General features: G+C 45.2%; 1 protein-coding gene across 3 annotated transcripts in view; it reads left to right on the top strand.

The window, feature by feature from the left end:
- NRXN1 (neurexin 1) overlaps nt 1–13642 on the top strand; it is a 1383864-nt gene that overhangs the window by 661047 nt on the left and 709175 nt on the right. For all 3 annotated transcript variants that reach the window (XM_006880912.1, XM_006880911.1, XM_006880913.1), the window contains 2 exons: nt 2472–2853; nt 4382–4572. In XM_006880912.1, the coding sequence (XP_006880974.1) occupies nt 2472–2853; nt 4382–4572 (573 nt within the window). The remainder of the gene's footprint in view (nt 1–2471; nt 2854–4381; nt 4573–13642) is intronic.

Genomic DNA, 13642 nt, shown 5'->3' with positions numbered 1-13642 from the left:
CCTAGTACCACGGCCCCTTCTAAACTCAGCCTGGACTTCAGGCAGTTCTCTGCTGATGTGCTGTTCCAGTCGTTTTTAGATAATCTTCAGTAGAATCTTGCTTGCATGTGAAGTCAGCGATATTGTTCTATAGTTTCCACACTCTGTTGGGTCACCTTTCTTTGGAATGGGAACAAATATATCATTTAAGGTAGCTATCTAATATTACATTATTTTGACTCAAGAATGGAAAGCTTTTATAATGTTTGTACAGGACCCACCCACGTGGTGTTCAGACCTACAGTTAAACCAGGAAGGAAGGTCCAGTGTGTTTTCTCTGGGATTCATTCTCAGGCGATGGTGGCCCAGTGGGTAGAGAGTTGTGCTGCCAATCCAAAGGTGGTTGGTTGTAATACACCACCTGTTCCAAGGAAGATAGTGGGTGAGCTCCGTGTGTGTGTGATTTACAGCCTCTGAAAACCAAGGAAGTCAGCTATGAGTCAATTCTGACCCATTGACAATGAATTGAGAGCAATTCTTGGGCAATCATTAGTGGTTTTGAGGATGCTAACTTAAATATTGTAATCACCCAGTGGAAGAAAGTACTGAAAATCTGTTGTCATAAAGATTGTGACCAAGATAACTTTATGAAGAAGTTCTACTCTCTTATACCATGAATTGGAATTGTTGTTGTTAAGTGTTGTCGAGTCGGAGGCGACTCATAGCAACCCTATAAAGGAGAGTCCTCAACGCTTGGGTGCCTTTCATCCTTCCTAAATTTGAAAATAATAGGTTTTTTTCCCCTTAATGCTGGTACTGGTTCTATTTCATATTTTCATTAGTATCATGCATGATGGGAGAGGATAAAGTTGATAAGTTTTCACCAAGTAATCCTGTTGGTTGACTAGGTCAACTATCTCCTGAAAAAGCTTGATCGCAATTTGTTGTTGTTATTGTGTACTATCAAGTCAAAACCAACCTATAGCTGACCCTCCAGTGGGTTTTCAGAGGCAGTTAATCACAAAGGAGGAGCTTGCCCATTCTTCTGCAAAGCAGCTAGTGTCCTCGAACTGCGTGCCTTTGGGATTACAGCGCAGCTTCTTGCCACTAGCCTACTTCCCCAAGCCTCCCTTTTTTGAAATTGAAGGAGAGACATGGCAGTTTCACTGAATGAAATCAGGATGCTGAGTGTGAATAACTAACATTGACCATAGCTCTTTAAGTTGATGTTATGACTTGCAGTTTAGGAAAAAGCTGGTGTTTGTATTTCACCCTCCATCTGCCAGGCAGGTACACCTATCGCTCTGCAAGTACAATGGAATCAGGCTGGTTTTCCCGGGGTCTGACGGAGAAATGTGGTAGAATGAAAAGAGACAGGGACTGAATGGAATAGTAAATGGCTAAATTAGTCTGCAATCAAGCTTCATACTGGGGTGTTTAAAGAATCTTCTGCTGGCAGGAATGTTGGCAAATTTTGCTGGCATTCTCCGAGTTGGTCATGACTTCCATTAGTGTATTTTACTCCGCTGAGGTGTCTGACTCACCAGGAAAACACAGTAGGTCCACAGGATGATTCCCAGGAATCTCCGTGTGTGTGTGTGTGTGTGTGTGTGTGTGTGTGTGTGTGCGCGCGCGCGCTACGTTGGCAGAGGGAAGACTGGGGCCCTGTTCCACACAGATAGGCCAGTCCCAAGAGAATACACAAATTCAAACTCGACTCTGTCATTCTCTGTTCAGAGAACCATCAGCCGATTCTCGCTGTTACTCTCGGGTACAGCAAAACATACAAGCATGGGTTTGGTTTTGCTCTTGAAGCACTTTCTTTATAAACAAAAGTATGCCTGAGTATGAAATTAGGGAGCTCAGGCACCCTAATGTAAGGCACTGTGCTGCCAACCCAAAGGTAGGGAGTTGGAACACCAGCTGCTCTGTGGGAGAAAGCTGTGCCATCTCTTTGGCAGTTTGCTGCCTCTGAAAGTTTGCCTGAACATCAGCTGTGAGTGAGTTCTGACTCTGAGCACCTACCAGTAATCATAAGATCAGATTGAATTCGGATGGTCATTACCTGTCATCTCCCTAGCCTGCCCTCCTGCACATCCTTCCTTAACTCTTTCCTTTTAGCTCTCTTTCCCCCATCTCCTTCATTTCCCTTTATCTCACCATATCCTCTCCTTCCTTTCTTTTATTCCTCTCCTCCTCTTATTATTTTTTTAACCTTTCTACCTTAAAAGCTCTGTAACTTGGGTTATTAAAGATGTCTTCTCATTAACCCTAAAATTTGGAGAGAGATTAAAACTGACCATAGGAATGTTATCTTCTAGAAACCTACCTTCATTCTCTCTTGAAACTTTTATGCTTGAGCTACAGCCAGTTTGATACGGAGCGCGTATTTGGATCCACTTGTTTTCAAACGTGACATTGTAAGGGAAGCGACAAAGGGACATTCAGATAAAGACAGGTGTCACAGTGCCATCTTTCCCTTTTTCTTTTAGGTCAGATGGCGGGCGATCACACCAGGCTGGAGTTCCATAACATAGAGACGGGAATCATCACTGAGCGGCGTTATCTGTCCTCTGTCCCCTCCAACTTCATCGGCCACCTGCAGAGCTTGACCTTTAATGGGATGGCGTACATTGACTTGTGTAAAAACGGTGACATTGATTATTGTGAGCTCAACGCCAGGTTTGGCTTCAGGAACATCATAGCCGACCCCGTCACCTTCAAGACCAAATCCAGCTATGTCGCCTTAGCCACGCTGCAGGCATACACCTCTATGCATCTTTTTTTCCAGTTTAAGACAACATCCCTGGATGGACTCATTCTGTATAACAGCGGGGATGGAAATGACTTTATTGTGGTTGAATTAGTCAAAGGGTGAGTATATGTCTACTTAGTGGCACGTACGTGGGGGGTGGGGAAATGGGCATCAGTTTCCAAAACTATATACAGAATGTATGAGCTCATGAGATAATAGGGAGAAAGGCGAGAAATACCATATTTGTTAAGATGACTTGTAAGTATCTCCTGGAATTAACAGATACACTGTAGAGGGGTTTTTTCCCCTCTCCACGTTGACATGAGTTCCAGGTAACACTGAATCATCATTTATTGCAGATAGTTGATCAGTCTTGCACTTCACATAAAGATTTTCTGACATATACAAGGTAATTACACAAAACAATTTAACAAATGTGTGTTGACTAATTTTTGTAAAGAGTTAAATAATCAGAGTATGATTACAGGATCCCATTTAACTCAAGCTCAGTTTTGTCAGAACTCTTTGAAGAATTATTTTTTGTTCTGGCATTTTGTGGCAACTCTCAGGGGCCTTTGATATCTTTGTATTGATTCCAACATTCATTGATTGATTCAGCAAACATGGCTGACCATGTACAATGAATTAGGAAACTGTAGGCACCAGGTGATGAGTACTTTGTTTCCTTACCATGTCTCTGTCCACCTGTAGTCCTCACCCACCTCGGCCAAACACATCTACCTGAGCCTAGGAGGTACAAGCAAATGAACACAAAGCTATAACAGAAAAACAGTATTCACAAGTTCCTAAAAGAATGATGTGCACACACTCTGGAGGAGACCTTGGGAAATGAGGAGAGTGTGTGGGGGCCTGGGAAAATATGTTAGCTCAGATTTGAAGGATTCATGCACAGCTCATTCCACACACAGAGATAGGACCTTCAAGGTGGAAAGCATGGGTACTGAGAAGTGCGAAGAATCCCAAGGTCAGCGTGATTAGCAAAGGCTGGGGAAGCGTTTTAAGCAAAGACGGGACTGAGGGGAGACTGAGAAAGAGGGGATAAATCACGTAGACTGCATTGAAACAGATGATGGAGAGAACTGTTAAAAGGGAGATACGATTAGGTATTATTGTCCTGACAGGAATCCAGAGTGAAAGCTGCACAGTGGAATAGACTTGGGAGAAGGGATTGTAAAACAAGGAAAGAATTTTTCTTTTACTTTTTAAAGAGAAGAGTGAATTGGGAGGCAGGAGAGGAGGGAAGGAAGAAAAGTGAAACAATGAATAAATGGAAACCCTAAGTCTCTGTAAACTTTCATTAAAATTAATTTTAAAAAAGCAAAGAGGAAGGGTGTAATTGACCATATTGACCTTTCAAAGTCATAAAGTGGAAGGTATATTAAGATATTAAAAAGTTAGTTCCACTTTTCCTGTAGAAGAGACAATGAAGAACCTCATTGCCTGAAACCAAATAGCAATTCTTACCTTCTTATCAGGTGAACTTCTAGAAAACTCATCTGTCGAGTGAGGCTAGAAGACCTCTAAGGAAAAAAAACCCCAAACCCTCCATAGATAATACTTAGTCTGACGGGCGTCCAAAGTTCCGAAGGTTGACGGCTCCTTCCCACCTTTCCATCCTGTGTCCAGGTACCTGCATTACGTGTTTGACTTGGGAAATGGTGCTAACCTCATCAAAGGGAGCTCGAATAAGCCTCTCAATGACAATCAGTGGCACAATGTGATGATTTCAAGGGACACCAGCAACCTCCACACGGTCAAGATCGACACGAAAATCACCACCCAGATCACAGCGGGAGCCAGGAACCTGGACCTCAAGAGTAAGTGAGAGACATGGGGCCCCATGGGAGTGCCGCTCATGTACAAACCGCCGTTCAGTGACGTATGTGTGTGTGTGTGCGCGCGCGCGCGTGCTCACATTCACTCTTTCTCCAAACATGGACCGGAGATTTGTTTCCAGGATATAATTAATACCAGGCCTCTGCTCCCCTTCCAGTGGGGCATGATGCCGGAGCAGCTAAGACGAGGTGTGTAGTTTGCATTTAAAGGATGAGAATCCCATACTGAAGTGATAATAGCAGATTTATTAGTTCATTTCTCTGATCTTAGCAGTTTTGGACTCATTTGAAACCAGTGTAACGAGGTACAAAAGGAGTTTATCTTCTAGAGTGTGTTAATTCCTTAGCGTTGGTGAGCCTGAGTGTTTCCGCAGACCTAGACGACATTAGGATCTGAGCCTGACTTAGCCGCTGTGTATTTAACAGTGAATCCTAACCCCCCGTGTTCCCCATTCATTCCCATACATACACACACCGGGGAATGGCTTCTTCCACCGGCTGCTGTGGAAATCTTAACAGACAGCTTTTCTTTGCTGGTACTTGATTTCTCAAGTAAGCACAACAGAATGCTTAGACAGCATTTCAGAAGTAAAGGTTTGAAATGGAATTTTCTATCTGAATGGGCCTAGGTAAATCCACAGGAACACACCTAATATATCCTGCCTCTTTCATCTTGCCATTCCATCCTGGGCAGATATAATTTGCATCCCAGGATGTGTGCAGGAAATCCGTGGTCCACGGTGTGAGTGATATGTCCAGGAGACAGTGACTACTATGTGGTTGAGTGTAGATGTGAACCCACCCCTCACCCTTGCTCCCCTCAGTCCATCATGATGCTTTCTCAGTCCTTCAGATACTGTAACACCCACCTTTTTGCTTGGAAACTCAAACTCAGTGCCATCGAGTCAGGATCAACTCAGATCTGAGCCTCCAGTGAGGTTTTTGGAAACTATCTTATATTAAGAAGAGACTTCTCATCTTCCTCTTGTGATACCACTGGAAGATTTGAACTGCCCACTTATGGGTTGACAGTGCAACTCCTTCCTAGGAAAGAGCTGCTCTTTTATATTGTTATTATGTGCCATCAAGTCACCTGTGACTACTAGTGACTCTATGGACAATAATAGCTGGGAACCCTGCCCTATCCTGAGCCCGTCTCAACATCTCCGAGTCAATGCATCTCATCGAGGGTCTTCCTCTCCTGCACTTCCAAGCATGATGTCATTCTCCAAGGATTGGTCCCTCCTGGTTACATGGCCAAAGTATGTGAGACGCAGCTTCAAAATCCTCCTTGCCGCCAAGGAGCAGCTTGGTTTCACCCTCTCCAAGACAGACCTGTTTGCTCTCTTGACAGTCCGTGGTATGTTCAAGACTCTTCTCCAGCACCACAACTCAAAGACATCAATTCTTCTTCTGTCATCCTTAGTCATTGTCCAGCTCTTTGATGCATAATAAGTAATTGTGAAGAGTGACCTGAACCAGGTGGTGCTCTTAGTCTCTAGACTAGTTTAGCGCTTTGGAGAGGTCCCTGACAGTACATGTCCCTAATGCGATGATTCCCTTTAATGCAAAAAATAAGTATACTGGGGAACGAGAGACACTGCAGAATTCTTTCTATGGAAAAACTCTTTTTCTGAATAAAGTAAAGAAGAAATCAAATGGTTTTCTATGATGGCAGAGTCTGTTTACAATCTTGGGACTGTATTTGTCCAGCACCTAAAATGTTTGATAATAACTTCTCTCGTTTTGCCTTTTGCCTGTTAACTTCAAAGAGATCCTGTTTGTGCCCACAAACCTAATAGCTTTGCTCCAGACATAGAAATAGAATTCAAAGGCAGTGTTGCTTAATAGGCCAGTTGTATTCTCTTTCTTCTTGCCAGAGTGAATGGGGTGTAATTTCGTCCCTAGTTTTGTAGATGCCCCGTTTTGCACAGGAAATTCAGAGGACAATTGTCAAGAGTAAGGAAGGTGTGGCATTCAGCGGGCTGGGCAAGCTAGTCCCCAGGCTAAAAGCAAAACGGCAACCTGTGTGTGTCGGGGGCAGCTGCATGTTTGCACCACTCACCTCCATTAGGCACCGTGGTGACAGTATATGAGACTGAAAGTGGCTGAAGGAAAGCGGCCAATGGCCGGTCTCGGGGCATTCTTTCCACTAGTGCCAATTTCTTTAGAGTTATTCCAGCTCATAGTCCCTCGGTAGACTCCAGAGTAGTGCCATGCTGTGCCATCTTATCACCATCATCTTACTGCCATCGAGTGGGAGCTGGCTCCTTGCTGACCCTTCAGCGAGTGTCCCAGGCTGTAAACCACACAGAAGGGGATCTCTGTCTTTCTCCGTCAGCGCCCTTGGTGAACTTGAACCACCAGGGAGGCTCCACCTTTGAGCTGGCTACACAAACTGTCTACTCCACTAGAACTTCAGGTATCCTTTGCTTTTGAGCGGATTCCAAAGCCACAGTAGAACTCTGCGCCATAGGAGTTTTCAGTATCTGGTTTCTGGGGAAGCTGCTGACCAGGATGTTGTCTTAAGCTGTGTTTAAGTGGATGGGCTCTGGTGGCGTCATGATAAGAAGCTGCACTGCAAATCGCAAAGGCGTGCAGTTCAAGGCCACCAGCTGCTCTGTGGGGGAAGGATGGGCAGTCCCCTCCCATGTGATTAAATGCCTCTGAAAACCCACCTGAACGCTGAGCTAAGGGTCGGTTCCAACTTGACAGTGCTCAACAATAACGACAACAGGTGAACTGTAATCTCCAACTTCTCAGTTAGCAGCCAAGTTCATTACTCATAAACTCCTGAATGTTATCCTCACATCAACTTATGGAGAATACTAGGAACCAGTCCCAGAACTCTGATGGTTTAGTGATAAGGAGTTGCACTGCCAACCCAAAGACACGCGGTTCGAATCCACCAGCAGGTATGCCAAAGAAAAATGGACACCTCTTAGTTCATACCAACAATAGGATTTTGTACAAAGGCCGCGGGCACATCTCATTGGTAATTGGCATTGTTTCCTGAGTGGCAAATATGCTTGATAGGTGCCATCAAAATGATAATAACTCATAGTGAGGCCTCATGACAGAATAGGGCTGTAATCATTAGAGATCACCACGGAGTCGACCCAGGAGATCTCTGAGTGGGTTCGAACCATCCCCTGTTTTGTTTAGCAGCCTCTTCAGGACAAGATAAACTGCGTGGGAGATGGTGGCATGAGGCTGGTTCAAGGCAGGGCTCTTCTACACCTAAGAAGCTATTGCAGCTGGTTTTCACTCAGACACTGAGTGTCCTTTGACGGCTCATAAAAAGGACACTGCCTTTAATGAGGAGGAAAAGGTCTACCTCAAATCGTGAAGTGACAGCGTCATCTCTTATAATAGCAACTCAACATCAAGTTTGGAGTTGTGATGGTGTATGTTGCGTGTTTCTTTTTTTAAAAAAAATAACCTACCCAATTTCGAAGTGAGGTGAATTTTGTAAGTGAACAGAGATTCCTTGTTACTTGCTTGTGAAGAAGCTGCGTGTTTATGGCTCCGTCAGACCTCACCAAAAAATGTGAGGATATGCAAGTTTCCAAAATAAGACCAAGAGGGTGCGTCTGCGTCCTCTGAGTATGGAACCTGATGACAGAACAATCTCCCCCAAAATCCTTCTGTCACGTGTGCCCTTAACTGCGGGGATCCTGAGGGGGGAAAAGCTTTTCTTTGGGTCACCCTCTCTCCTCTCTCTCTCTCTCTCTCTCTCTCCCTCTCTCTCTCCTGTCGTTGTCACTCATTATAAGGAACACCATAGCTGTAGACATTGGTCAGATGACCAGCATTCGTCCTTGGCACTTACTCCGTGCCGGGGGAGCGAGCAGAGTGGGAAGAGGGCAGGCAGGCTTCCGCCGAGCAGTTCTCTGTCCTGAGGATATTGACACAAAAGGAGCATTTACAGGGTGAAGGGTAGCTTGCTGTGTAGCCAGTGCAGGAGTTGACGATGACCTTGTCGAGGGAGTCATGTTCAAGAGATTCCTGAAACCTAAGTAAGATTGTCGCTGTCAGAAGCCCCTGAGTCGACATTTACAGTGACCCTCTGAAGAGAAGGTCTCAACCTTGTCCTCCTGCTGCCACCCTCATCATCTTTGTGCTCAAGCCCGTTGTCCTGTCACTCTATCAGTCCATCTCGTCGAAGGTCTTCCTCTCTTTCTCTGACCCTCCACCCTTCCCAGGATGACGTTCTTTTTCCAAGGACTGGGCCCTGTCAACAGCGATTATGTGATGTTTCCTCAATGTCCCTCCCTCCTCAGTATCGACGGCAACAGACTTGGATTTCATTGTTGGTGCTGGAGGAATCTCTGGGCGCTTCAAACATGCAATCTCCCAGGGACCACAAGCTTGGCATTTGAAATCAGGCCTCCTTGGAAGAAAGTCCTCCTTCCTGGTCGACCTCAGGCAGATCCCAGCAGGTTAAGGCATCCAGAGCGCAGTTCTAGTCTGACTGACAGAAACTTACCAACTTGAAGTTCCTTCCACAGCAGCAGGTTATTTTATTGATAGAGAACTTCTACCCTAATTCAGGTGCTTCCTATGCATCTGAAAGCTGCACTGTGTAATAACTGTGACTTAAGAGTCAATGACATTGCATCGTGGTGTTGGGAGAGGCTAACCCGTGGCCTGCCAACAGAACAAACAGGTCTCTACAGGAGAAAGTGCGACCAAGGTCCTCCTATGAGGCAAAAACGGTGGAACTCCCTCTCACATGTATTTTGCTCCCTACACATCTACCTGTACACACATCTACCTGTATTATAAGTTATTGTGAATATTACATTTGAAAGCTTGGAACAGTTGATTCTGTTTCTCATCGTCACTTGGATGGACTGGATGATGTGAAGGACGGGGCCCGTCCTTGGGGAAGGACGTTGTGTTGGGAAAGCCAGAAAGTCAGAGAAAGAGAGGAAGCCCCCACAAGGTGGACTGACACAGCGAGTGTAACGGTGAATGAGCTGTGGCATGTTGTAGATGGTGAGGGTGTCCCAGGTGGGGGCGAGGCTCAGATCTGCGGTTTCAGGGTTGCTGTGAATGGAATGGGCTCCGTGACACCTAATAATACCAACACCAGCAACTCCAGTCCTGCACTCTGCATTTGGCCGAGCGATTGTCTTATATTTGTCTCCCTTCCATAAAGGTTATATTTCATATTTTATTCCCCCCACCCTTGAGGGCTTTAAACAGTAAAGAATTAAAATGAAATGATCAGTCCACCAATGTCACTACATCAGTAGGAGTGTTGTGAAATACTGACTTTTGCTCAAGCACACAGAAGCCACCATTATGTCAGAAGGAAGTGTAGCAAACTACAGATCCCAGTGTTATTAAAAAAAAAACATTTAAAAGAAAGGAGGAAAAACCCCACTAATCTAAATACCATGAATTCCAAAGTCCCGCAATACTGTGAAAGCTACAATGGGGCCAGATTTACTCAGTTATAGAAGTCTCTGCTGTCTTTTTACCCTTCCTGGGCCCAGTGGATGATACCAGATTTTTCCACATGCTTTTTTTTCAGTTCTCCTTATGTGACTGTCCCTTCAAAATACACTAGAGGGCAGCATCAGGCCGCAAAACTTGTTATGTGAGTCAGGAGGTGGGGTGTTTGCACAGGGAAGTGGAATTTCTTTTCTGCCATGTACAGTTCTACAGTTAGCCTTTATAAGAATGCATAGTTCTGCCTATGGCTTCATCATAGATCTATCTGTACCTACGCATCTACCTGTATTATATTTTAGTGTGAATATTACATTTGAAAGCTTGGATGCAGCGGTTGGTGAGAAGCTCAGACATAGGACAGAGTGGAGAGCTCTGGCTTTGTGGAGAGGACGTGGGGCCAGGTGACCTTGTTGGAATGCTCTGTCCTGACACTGTCTTGTTCTCAGGACTCTGTGCCTCTCTCCTTGCCCGCCTAGTTTTGCTTCCATCTTTCTTATCTGTTTTCTGTTCCCTCAGGCTGTGATGGCCAAGCTGCAGTGCAGAATCAGAACAGCCACACATCTTTGCTCTCTGGGGCGATTGTCCAGGCCGCCTTCCTATTCCTGGTGGGACTTCTGAATCCTGAACCCTCTTGAGAGAGTCAAATTCATGCAATTCACCTGCTGTTTCTCTCTCTCGTGTGTATTTGGTGAATTTGTGGGTTTTAATTTGCAGGCGTATGAAAGGGAGCTGGTATTCCTAAAGCCTCTTCTACTTATTAAATAGAGTTAAATGAGGTCATTTTATCCAATCTTGCGATTAGGGATTTGAATTGAGGTCAGACTTGCTCATTTTTTTAATGAAGTGAAAGCACACGTCGGCAGGAAGGGCCTCTTTGCTCCCCATCATTTCTGGGTGCTTTTCACGAAGATATTACCCAAGTTTCTCCTTTAGCAAATTGAAGAGGAACAATTGAGGTGAGGGGCAGATGGAAGATTCCCTATAGGTGCAGGCCACAGAGTGCCCCCATGTGGCCGCTTAGCCAAACTACAAGAAAGTGAGCTAAGAGTTTGCCTGGGTCACAGTGTCTGTTAGGAACATCCAGTTTATATGTACAACTAATAGCATGTTTGCAGTTGTTGTGTGCCGTAGAGTCGCTTGTGACTCATAACGACCCACAGTACAATAGACCTGAAACCTGCTTTACACTGTGCCAACCTTATTATCCCTGACATACCTCCTCTCATTACCCCAGTCACTCAGTAAATCCATCTCATCAAGAGTCTTCCTCTCCTGCTCTGTCTTTCCACCCTTCCAAGCATGGCATCCCTCTCCCAAGGACTGGTCTCGCCTTACAACGTGTCCAAAGTATGGCAGACAAAGCCTCAGAATCCTTGCTTCCAAGAAGCAGCCTGATTTCACCCTTTCCAGGACGAATCTGTTTGTTCTTCTAGCAGTCCATGGTATATCCAATACTCTTCTCCAGCACCACAGCTCAAAGGCATCGATTCTCCTTCTATCATTCCTAGTCATTGTCCAGCTTTCTGAAGCATAGCAAGTAATTGTGAAGACCGTGGCCTGGATCAGGAGCACCTTATTCTCCAGACTGATGTCGCTGCTCTTCAGTGCTCTGGAGAGGTCCCTGACAGCAGACTTTCCCCAGTGCAGTTTGTCTTTTGATTTCCTGGCTGCTGGTACCAAAAGTGTTGATTGTGCAGTTAAGCAAACTAAAGCTGTTTACAACTCAATAGTTCAACACATCCGTTGACTATTCCTGGCTCATTAAATGTATGGCATCAGAGTTCTTTTAAAAATCGAGTAGAGAAAGCTGTTCCTTTCTGCCTCTTTTGTTCTTATTCATGCTCGTCAGGCTACCTTGTGAACTGATGTTGTTGTTAGGTGCCCTTGAGTCAAGTCTGACAGCGTAGCTGCGATGAAGAGTAGCTCTGAACCCTGTCCTGTCCTGTGCCGTCCTCACAATCTCGGACCTGCTTGAGCCCATTGCTGCAGTCACTGTGTAGATCCACCTGGTTGAGGGCCTTCCTCTCCTTTGCCAACCTTTCCAAGCATGATGTCCCTCTCCAAGGACTTGCCGCTCCTAATGGCATACCCAAAGGAGTACTCTGGCTGCGCCCTCACCAAGACATACCTGTTTGCTCTTTTGCGGCCCACGTACATTCAGTGCTCTTCTGTAACACCACAGTGCAAAGGCATCAATTCTTTGTTTATCATCGTTCTTCTTTGTCCAGCTCTCAGATGCATAAGAAGTGGCTGAATCTAATAGGAAAGAGGAAAGGAAAGTGAATTTACAGAGCACTAGGCCTCTCACACACACTGTGAACAAAGACCAGAAAGTATAGGATGAAGATCTTCAATCAGGGCTGAAAGGGCTGTCTCCCCAGTGCTGGTACATCACGCCACCATCCACCATGGTCAAGGGCAAGGCAATACCACTCATGAGGGTAGGGTGGAGTGGGGGGTATGCGCACATGTGCGCATGCATGTGTGTTGGTACTACAAATTTGGCCTCGGTGCACACTCTCTGGCGGGCTTTGCAACCCCACAGCCAGCCAGCCAGCCCGTCCCAGACTGCACCCGTCTGCATGACAATAGCTCATAGATCTCATGTAGCACTTTGTGACAGCAGCCTGCCCTAGCCAATTACTACCGACCTGCCCGCGGTGTACTCACAGTGGTTCATAATCACAACACTACTTTTCAGCACACCTCACAACAGTGTATTACATTTATTACTGTTTGTTGTCATGTGCCATTGAGACAGAGCTGACCCATAGCTGACCCGTGGGTCAGTGGGCAGAGGCTGTGAATGTCATGGGAGGAGATTGCCCATCCTTCTCCCTAAGGGCAGCTTGTGAACTTGAACTATGCGAACTGTGCTGGCTGGGCAGCTTCTTACCTTGAAGCCTCCAGAGCTTTTGTTTTGTTAAAGATCTTCTAGTGTATATGGAACTGTTTTATGAATGTTGTTATGCACAGAAAAGACCACTTAGACATTATGTTTAAGACCAACATTTGATAGCACATACGAGCTGTACCTGTAAGTTCCAACTTGAATACAAATGTAACTTAAGGCAGACTTAGACAACCCAAGTGCCCATCAACAAATTAATGGATAGAGAAGCTCTGGTATATTCACACAATGGAATACTACGCAGCATTGCAAAACAAGGAACTCATGAAATATACGAAATGGATGACCCTGGAGGACATTATGCTGAGTGAAATATCTCAGTCACAAAAGGATAAATACTGCATAGTGCCACTGTTGTAAAACAGGACTGACAACAGGGTTGAGGGAAGACAGAGAAGGAGGGGATGAATGAGGTATACTGTATTGAAACAGATGAGGGAGAGAACTGTTTAAATGGGATATATGATTGGGTATTATTGTCATGACAGGAGTCCAGAATGAAGGCTGCACACAATGGAGTGGACTTGGGGAGAGGGATTGCATAACAATGAAAGAGTTTTTCTTTTACTTTTCAAGAAGAAGAGTGAATTGAGGGGAGGGGTGGGCAGGGGAGAAAAGTGCAAACAATGAATGAATTGGAAACCCTAAGTCTTTGTAAACTTTCATTAAAATTAATAA

The sequence above is a fragment of the Elephantulus edwardii genome, unplaced genomic scaffold (genome assembly GCF_000299155.1).
Source record: "Elephantulus edwardii isolate Elephantulus edwardi_28Jun2011 unplaced genomic scaffold, EleEdw1.0 scaffold00011, whole genome shotgun sequence".
Taxonomy (NCBI): domain Eukaryota; kingdom Metazoa; phylum Chordata; class Mammalia; order Macroscelidea; family Macroscelididae; genus Elephantulus; species Elephantulus edwardii.
This window is presented reverse-complemented; position numbering and strand designations above follow the sequence as displayed.